The following is a 9,659-nucleotide window of genomic DNA, read 5'->3' on the forward strand; positions in this document are numbered from 1 at the left end:
TTCTGTGGAGACGCTGACATGAGACAGTTTTTAGTCTCAGCGTGTTTAGCCCTGAAATCATGGGAGTCAAACCTGACATAAAAACTGTTCAGACTTTGAGCCAGCTCTAAATCAATATTATAACCACTGAGCTGAACTCTCTCATTGACACATTAATTGGTTCCAGTGATCAGATTCATGCCGTCCCAGACTGAACTGAGGTTGTTCATTTTGAGCTGAGACTCAAGGTTGTCTTTGTATTGTCTTTTGTGGGTCCTGATCTCCTACTTTATTTCCTTCTGTCAGTTATACAGATTTAGTGTATTTCCTTCTCTGAAGACTGTTTTCTTTCTGTACAGTAGGTCTTTAAGCTTCTTAGAAAGCCATGGCTTAGTGTTTGGATATAGTTTACAGTTTTTTCAGGAATAACACTGGTTTCACAGTCTGTGACCCAGCTGCTCACAACATCAGTCGGTTCATCAATATCAGCTGAGGACTCCTTAAACACGTCCCAGTCAGTAACCTCCAGACATCCCTGCAGAGTGTGACAAACTTTCACTCTGATGTTCTGCACTTTGCCTTGCTTCAGTACAGTGGTAGACAGGGATAAGGAGGATGCAGTTGTGGTCAGAGGAACCCAGAGCAGAAGCACCTTTGTGCCCACAGGTATTTATTTCACTGGCCTTTGGACGGATATAGACAAGTTTCACAAATATTTGGGGAAACTTCTGAGGCAGATATGAAGGGCACAATGAAGCAGAAAGCAGTTCTAAGTCAGTAGTGCACAGTTTCTCCAGGACAGTGTCAGATTTGCACCAGCACTGTCCTTGTCATTTGGAAGACCCACTTGTGCCCAAGCTTTCATTTGCTGGCTGATGTTGCTTCCATATTTCCACATAATGTTCTATCTTCTTGATGCCATCTATTTTGTGAAGTGCACCAGTCCCTCCTGCAGCAAAAACACTCTCACAACATGGTGCTGCCACCCCCATGCTTCACAGTTGGGATGGTGTACTCAGGCCATCCTCAGCCAGCATCTTCACAAGGTCGTTTGCTTTTGTTCTGGGGTTGATGAGCACATTTCCCTCCAAAACAATTCTAACCTTAACCAATCTCCATCTTGAGCAGTAGGATGGCTTGACATTCCCATGGTGTTGATCTGTGCATGTAATTATTTGGACAGATAAACCTCAAACCACAGCAATCTGGAAATTGCACTCAAGGATGAACCACACCTGTGGAGGCCCACAAATGTCTTCCTGATGTCTTGGCTGATTTCTTTAGGTTTTCTAATGTCATCACACAAGGAAGCAGTGTGTTTGAGGTGTGCCTGAAAATACATCTTAATCTATCAAAAGCTTTCAAAGTCAGGACATCATCATCTTGAAGGCATAGCAATCTTAGTGTATGCAAACTTCTGATTATAGAATAGAATGACTTTATTCAGTCCCTCCAAGATTTCGCGGGCGTTTTTCATGATTGTTGCGGCCGAAAATGCCTGAATTCGCGGCAGATTTTCTAAAAAAATTGCGATAAAAGTTGCAATGTTTTAAGCTTATTTGTTGTGATGAAATTGCGGGAGACAGTGACAACTACTAAAAAGCTGCATTTTTTCCAGATTGTAGAACATGTTTCAACGCTGTAATTGACAATATTTATTCCGAAATTAATTATATAACGTTCCAACCCATTTCCACAAAAGCTGGCACACCACAGTGGGAAATTAGCAGCAGCCAGATACTGGTTTAACATGATGTGGTTGGTAGATTTGCGGCACAAAATGCTAATTTACTATTGAATGAATCATATTTGGACATATCTGTCAGTGGCTTAAAAAGTTAATTTCACATCCTGGCACACACGTGTTCACAAGCACACGCTCACAGCTGGTCACATCAACTAACAAGAACAGCACAGAGAGCGCAGTCCTCACCAAGACAGGGGTGTGTTCTGCATGTGTACATACCGAATCGCGTGATCTAAATATGTAGCTGGTAACTGGAATTGATGGGACTCAGAAACACCCCCACAATTTAATCAGTTGTTCCTTGTGTCATTTCCGATACGTCCACAGTGGTAGATTTGTTGTAGGATCACAATCATGTGATAGTCAGCAGGCCGCTGAGGTAGCATTCACCTGTTGCCATGGTTACCGTGCCGCTATCAGACGCAGTGCCGCTATGAATCCTTAACAAATACGTGGATCCAAACTTTAAGCCGCATCACTGCTGAAGTCTAATCATTTGGTCCTTGTGTCATTTCTGACCGACCCTGAAAATTTCATTCAAATCCCTGAGTCTGTTTTTGAGTGATGTTGGTAACAGAGGAAGGATTCACACACGCTGATCGTCACATAACACTGCCGTGTTCTTTGGTGGAATAATTAAACTAATTTACCTCATTCTTTCAGTGCTCTAATGGATCTGGATGCAACGGTTTCCATCATGGTGATTAATGTGGTCTGTTTTCCGCTCATTTCAGCCGTTCTAATATGTTTCATGTTTTTTTAAAGTGTATTAATCGCTGATTTTTTTTTTCTTCTTTTTTTGAATTCCACCACAATATTGCACGGTTGTAAAACAGTTTAGCTTCGCTTTGGTGAAAAACATCAGTGAATTAGTTGTTTATCAATGTCTTCAGCAGTCATTTTTGTTGGTAAATGAGAGACATTAGTACCGCACATGTCTGCATCTTCAAACCATAAACAAGGAAGTGAATTTGGTGACGTATGTGCATTAGGTTTGCGCTGGGGGCTGCTATGATTGGTGGAACTCACGGGAGGCGGGCCAAAATTGCGGGAAAGTTGCGGTGATTGGACAAAATTGCAAGGCCACGCAAAATTTGCAGAGATTGGTTGATTTCGCGTGATCACAACATCGCAAATTCCTGGAGGGACTGCTATATTGATCCCCGAAGGGAAATTCAATTGTTTGGTCTTATCTTTTTGCATTTGAATTAAACAGTCCGATTGCTGATGGCAAGAAACATTTCCTGAATCTTTCAGTCCTGCAGTACAGGGATAGGAGCCGTCCACCAATGTTTTGTTGTTCACTGAGGCAAATGTGAAGTGGATGATCCATGTTTGTCAGAATGGCCTCCATCTTTCTAAGTGTCCGTCTCTCCACCTCATCCTCCAATGTGTTCAATCCGATTCCAACTACAGAGCAGCTTTTTTAATCAGTTTGTTCAGATGCCTTGCATCCTTGTTCTTTATGCTGCCTCCCCAGCAGACTGCAACATAAAACAGGACACTTGCTACCACAGACTGATAAAACATCTGCAGCATCTTACTGAAGATGTCTATTGATCGAAGTGCTCTCAGGTAAAAAAGTCGGCTCTGGCCCTTTTTGTAGATCAAGTCTGCATTTTTAGACCAGTCTAATTTATTGTCAAGGTGGACACCTAAATATTTATATGATGTCACCACCTCCATGTCAACACCACAAGTGTTCAATAGATGAAGAGGGGTTTTGGATCTGCGGAAATTTATGATCATTTCCTTTGTCTTTGAGGCGTTGAGTAGCAGGCAGTTTTTGTGACTCCAGTCACTGAAGGCACTTATCAGATCTCTGTATTCAGCTTCATGTCCATTTCTGATACATGCCACGACAGCAGTGTCAGCGTATTTCTGAATGTGGCAGGACTCAATGCTGTATTTGAAGTCAGATGTATACAGTGTGAACAGGAATGGAGCCAGGACTGTTCCTTGTGGAGCCCCAGTACTGCTCATTAATGTCCCAGAAACACAGTTCCCCAGCCTGACAAACTGGCCTTCCTGTCAGGTAATCTGTGATCCATGAAACACAGAAAGGATCCACTCCCATCTCTGTGAGCTTGTGCTTGAGGATGGTGGGTTGGATGGAGTTGAAAAATCAAAGAACATGATTCTCACATAAACTCCAGGTTCCTCCAGATGAGACAGGGCATGGTGAAGCATGAAGAGGATGGCATCATCCACTCCAATGTGTTTTTTGTAAGCCAACTGCAAGGAATCAAGTTTGTCTTTGACCTCAAGCCTCAGTAGACGTAAAACCAGCTGCGCCAGAGTTTTCATGATGTGTGAGGTCAGAGCAATAGGTCTGTAGTCATTTAGTTCAGCCGGACATTTGATTTTTGGTACCGATACAATACAGGATGTCATCCATAGAGCAGGCAGTCTTTGCAGGTAGGACTGTGTTTCTACAGAAGCTGATGTATTCAGTAAAACAATCAACCTGTCTGTCAATGTTCATACTGTCCTCATCCGTTTCCAGAAGCACATTCCAGTCTGTTGATTCAAAGCAGTCCCTTAGAGCTTCACTAGTTTGAGGAGTCCGTCCTCTGATTTGGACTTTAGTTGCAGACTGTCTCAGCACACAAGGTTTGTAACAGGTCTGCAGATGAACCAAGTTATGATCTGACCTGCCCAGTGGTGGTAAGGCAGTAGCTCTGTAAGCTTCTTTGACATTGGCATACAGCAGGTCTAGGGTTTTATTCTCTCTGGTAGGGCAGTTAAACTGTGTAAATTCAGTCAGATGAGAGGAGAGGCTGACATGATTGAAATCTCCTGATATTATTACAAGTGTCTCAGGATGTTGAGTCTGTATCCTAGCAACAGTATCATGCAAAACATCACATGGAACCAAGTCAGTTACCTTGGGTGGAATGTATACAAGTATTGTTATGATGTGACCCTTGGAACATAGTATGGCTAAAGTCCATAGTCAAGTCCAAGATTGTGAAGAAAGTAATAAAAATTCTATTAAAAAAATTGTCTTTCGTTATTCTGGCATTTAAAGATAATTTTGGTCATCTTAACTGACATAAAACAGGAGAAGCATTGCCAGATTTAATGTCAGATAGTGTAAATTAAAAAAGGGTGATGTGTCGTTTATACAGTGTAAGTAAACTTCTGGGTTCAACTGTCTGAATTTCTTGAGAAGGAAAAGGCTGGTAAACTCACAATGCTCAAAAGTATTATTCTCTACCAAAGAAAATGCTGCTCTTTACCTTCCTGAACAACTTGCTTGAAAAACAAGACTTTTCTTCCGTTACTTATCTTCATCATCATGTAAGACATTTTCATAAAGTATGATCAGCAGCTAGTTCAGCCTCAAACAAAGAACAAGCAGCTTCCGAGCAGTCCACCATTATATCCTCAGTACAGCTGCTTCTGCAGAGCTTCATCTCTCCAGCCAACGTCACCTGGCTTTGGTCGGCCCATCTAACCAACTGGAGCAACTTTACACATTTTAAAGAACAAATGAATGATCATAATGTTACAGTGGTATGTTTCTCACCTTTTGTGAAGAATCCATGTTTCCTCTGTTGTTGAGCTCAGACTAAATGGCTGCCAACATTCCTCTGCTCCTCCGTCAGACTCTCCTCCTCCTGCCAATCACCTGTCACATCAAACACATCTTCATTAGGATACCACTCTATACACAAGTGTCAGAGTGTCCCATATGTTCATCAGCCAACACAGAGGACACATTTCAACTCAATAGTTCACTTTTAGCTCTTTTCAGTTTCACTTAAAACTGATACAAATGAACTTAAACTGTTAAAAATAAGGAACATAGACAGAAAACAGACACGTAAAAAGAGAATAAAGAGAACATAAAGATGCTACTGCAGGTGATTCAAGACAGGACTGCTGGTAGAAAACTGTTCATGCTGTAAGTTAGTGAATGTATTTTACTGCTCAGTGTTCTGTTTAAAGGCAGCTCTCACTCTCTGTTCTTTGCACTCTCCCATAGTGTCAAGTGTCCTCCCACTTTCAATGACAGGTGATTCTCATTGATGATTTTTCTCACAGTTTCTGCAGTTTCCCCACTTGAAAAAGGATGTTTCATCTACCCAGGGTTTGAGCAGGACTCCACTCATCAATCAGACAGTTGCTTTCTTTCTTTTCCCTCTTTTATTTTGCAGTGGTCGCAAATTCATGAGATACAGAGGTGGCAACTTCCATAAGTCCATACGTTTAGTTGATAGATTAAGGTGAAAAACCTTTAAACAGAACACAAAAGGACAATGTTCACATTACTGCATTCAGCAAATAGTAACAACCATTCCTCAAGGACATTTTCACCACATTGGCAAATGCTACTCCACTCAATTTATGTTTGTCAACCTCAACACCACATAAACTGAAGCGACAAATCATGGCATGAGCAATATTCAACCCAATACTATACCACACATGAATTTATCTGCATTTTAAAGAGTTAATTTTAAATCACAGTTTAACAAATTACTCTGAGCATTTTTATCAATTTTTTAACCATTTTATACTTTTTACTTCATGGTTTTAAAATTATTTAAAGTGCATAAAGTGCTTTTAAAGTGCAATCCTTTCCTGATCCAATAAATAAATAAAGGGCATTGTAAAAACCCACCATTACAAACAGGATGAATTCACTGGTCTTAGCTGGAACCCTCTAATTAGCACCAATTAGCCTGCAATCTTATTTTCAACTGAACAATTACAAAACACACGGCAATTATTGGTAAACAGATAAAGTTTACAGCAAGCCGCTCGTGGCTGTTCTCCGTGGCTAATGCTAATGCTAACACATACTGCAGTGGCACACATCGGCAGCTTAAACAGTCTTTTAGAGTCTCCAGAATTCTGCTCTTACCGGCTGCAACCCGGATTTTGGAGATGAAGGCAATCCTGCACAGTTTGCTGCAGATCTTGATGCTTTCCCAACAGAAACTCACGCACACTTTGTTTGAACGCGGTCATTCATTCTCAGTTCCTCCTCAGTGCTGCGTGTGTCCCCTTTTTTTGCCGCCGGTGGCAAACCTGCAGCCGCAGATTGTTTCCGCCCCAGCTGAGTGTCGGACCTGTGCGTAAATGCTTCTCCTTTGAGTTCTCAGCTCCTTCCAGTTTGACTTGACACATAGACTGCTTTGCACTCTGTGTAACCTGTACCTTCAGAGCTCTGAATAAAAGAACAAAAGATTTATTGCAAAGAACAAAAAGGTTTTGCCTCCACAGCAGCTTGTTATGAAAATGATTGTATTTGATGATTGAATGTTCTTCTTCATTGTAATACTGTGTGATGTGTGCTAAAAGAGGAACAAGGACACGAGCCATCATCAACATCATTTCATCTTACATGTCTAATTAAAAATATGACATTATCTAAATATGCACTACTGTTCAAAAGTTTGAGGTCAATTAGAAATGTTTTTTCTTTTTCTTGAAATCAGTTTTTTCAATGACAATAGCATTAAATAAATGATAAATCCAGTCTAGACCTTGTTAATGTGGTAAATGACTATTGCAGCTGGAAATGGCTGATTTTTAATGGAATATCTCCATAGGGGTACAGAGGAACATTTCCAGCAACCATCACTCCTGTGTTCTAATGCTACATTGTGTTAGCTAATGGTGTTGAAAGGCTCATTGATGATTAGAAAACCCTTGTGCAGTTATGTTAGCACATGAATGAAAGTGGGAGCTTTCATGGAGAACATGGAATTGTCTGGATGACCCCAAACTTTTGAACGGTAGTGTACAGAAGGATATGGAAATCATAACGCAGTGTTTGAGCGGTCGTAGGTGAGCTGGTGTGCTTGAGCTGCAGCGAGTACTGGAGAGGACTTTATAGATCTCCATGCACCACCGTTCAAAAGTTGGGTTTTCATGTTTTACATTTCTAAGTGACCCCAAACTTTTGAACGTTCATGTTTGCGTCAGTAGACTGTTTTCTGCTCAAGTCTGCTAAAATTGGATCCAACCTGTTAACCTGCACACCAACTGACCTACAAGAGCTGCCGTGTTCATGTGCTGGGGATGCACATTTTGGATAATTGGTGGCCTTAAAAAAGAAATGAATTATCATTTGCATGAAACGAAGCCAGGAGACATCATGATGTGACTGGTTCAGCAGGCTTTGAGTGACACTGAATTAAACTTCTGCTTCAGGAAAACATGAAAGCTCTAACCAGCAGCCATTAATCGTCACAGGAGACTTTTTCACTGATCTTGTGTTGTGTTTGGTGAATTTACCATGTTGTGTATTTGTACTTTCTCTGTGTCCTTCACTGACAGTAATCTAACCACTGAGAGGTAGAACTGCTAAAAGTGTTTGAAGTTAAACACAGCAGTGTGTATCTGGTTCAGACAGAATTAATCCTCATGAAATGTGTGTGTTTCATGTAGTAACATAAGAAGGTTTTGTTTGAATGGTATGTTTCATTTTGCACAGGACCTGAGGTGTTGTTCATATTGTGTGTTTGGTTGTGTTAATTGTGTGTAGTGATCTGAAATTCTGAGCCCTGTTTTCAAAACCGTGCTTAAGCAATCTTTTAAAAAAAATGTAATGCTAATGTTTCACAGATGAGACTGACAGCTCATATCTACAGCCAGCAGCCAGTTAGCTTAGCATAAAGTCTGGAAACCACACAATGGGATAAATAAAGGTGCTAACAGGAGCTAAAATGGTTCCTAACAGCCATGCTACTGAGAAAACACTTAAATTCCAAAGAAAATCTCCCATGTAGATTATATTTAATTCCAAAAAAATTCAGAGAAAATACCGCTGGTATTATATCGCATACTGTTCTTACTACAAATCCCAGAATGCTCTGCTGGTGTTTTGTCTCGTCAATCAGGAGAAAACCGTACTTGTCCGTACTTAAGTTCTGGTGTTCTTATAAAACATCATCCGTCAGAGACCAAGTTCTGATCCAGTTCAAAGCAGCATCTGATCAAGAACCAGTGAAATACCTGGATGTGTTCTGGCTCCACCCACATTATGGAGAATCATCAGACCAGACTAGTGAGGACTTGGAGCCAAATATCCCATAATGCATTTAGACCAGCAGCAAAGACCGAGGAGGAAACTTTCAGAGAAAACACAAGTATTTTGGGAATACTGCTGTTATTGTGACACAAAATGTAGTTTTCAGATGATTTGAGGTGAGAAAGTGGTTGTAAAAATGTCCAATGTGTGGTCAGTTTATCCAGATGAAGCGGATTAAAAATGAGCTCCAACGCTTTCAGAGATGTGAGGTCCAGGTTAGACAGCTATGATGGACGGTCAGCCTCACTGTAGAGCTCCTTATCTGGACCAGACTTTACAATCTGCTGCTCTGACGCTTCTATAGCGTTTAAACAGGATATTAGTAGTTTATGTTGATCTAACCGTCACACTTTGACCTCATACTTTATTTTTATTGTTAAGAGAAAAATCAGTTTGAAAGAAGTTCAAGTTATAACTTTATTTTGTTCATGTTTTACTCAGTCACTGACTGTGATAATAAGAACAGATATAAATTAAAACACAAAATATTATTTTGAAGTTTTGTTTCTGAGTCTTCACGACAAAAAAAATGTATTTTTTTGTTCCAGTCTTTGTAGTTCTTTATATTTGCTTTCAGGGCATATTTTAATTGAATATAATTGAAAATGGCGAGAAAAAGATCAGAACAAAAATAAAAACATTAGTTTTACTGCTTTACAAAAGATCTTTGTTCTATTTTCATTTTAACAATTCATTTTTGCCATGGAAGAGGATAAACATTGTCCAAATAAAAAAGCTGTGATTATCCAACATGGAAAATTAAATTCCACTGTTCAACAAATAAGCAAACAAACATGAAGATCAAAGTGTGTTATCAGTCATTTATTAAATGAAAAAAGTTATAATAGTTGAAACCCACAGGTAGAGCAAATAAAACTGGAGAAA

At 40.1% G+C, this 9,659-nt stretch overlaps 2 protein-coding genes and 1 long non-coding RNA gene across 6 annotated transcripts in view; all 3 read right to left on the reverse strand.

Annotated features, from left to right (window-relative positions):
- Positions 1 to 6,723, reverse strand: part of LOC127531977 (gastrula zinc finger protein XlCGF57.1-like) — a 154,745-nt gene extending 148,022 nt beyond the window's left edge. For both annotated transcript variants that reach the window (XR_007939212.1, XM_051942762.1), the window contains exon 1: positions 6,600 to 6,723. The gene's annotated coding sequence lies outside the window, so the exon portion shown is untranslated. The remainder of the gene's footprint in view (positions 1 to 6,599) is intronic.
- The window catches only part of LOC127531976 (gastrula zinc finger protein XlCGF26.1-like), a 74,266-nt gene extending 67,543 nt beyond the window's left edge, over positions 1 to 6,723 (reverse strand). For all 3 annotated transcript variants that reach the window (XR_007939211.1, XR_007939210.1, XM_051942761.1), the window contains exons 1-2: positions 6,600 to 6,723; positions 5,259 to 5,360 (exon numbers count right to left, since the gene is read on the reverse strand). Coding sequence is in view for 1 of the 3 variants with exons in the window: in XM_051942761.1 (XP_051798721.1) it covers positions 5,259 to 5,276 (18 nt within the window). In the remaining 2 variants the exon portion in view is untranslated. The remainder of the gene's footprint in view (positions 1 to 5,258; positions 5,361 to 6,599) is intronic.
- Positions 6,724 to 9,581: 2,858 nt separating this feature from the next.
- Positions 9,582 to 9,659, reverse strand: part of LOC127532084 (uncharacterized) — a 1,100-nt gene continuing 1,022 nt past the window's right edge. The window contains exon 2 of the long non-coding RNA XR_007939337.1: positions 9,582 to 9,659. This exon is cut by the window's right edge and continues 309 nt beyond it. This is a non-coding gene — a long non-coding RNA (uncharacterized LOC127532084).

Source organism: Acanthochromis polyacanthus, chromosome 22 (genome assembly GCF_021347895.1).
Source record: "Acanthochromis polyacanthus isolate Apoly-LR-REF ecotype Palm Island chromosome 22, KAUST_Apoly_ChrSc, whole genome shotgun sequence".
Lineage (NCBI taxonomy): Eukaryota > Metazoa > Chordata > Actinopteri > Pomacentridae > Acanthochromis > Acanthochromis polyacanthus.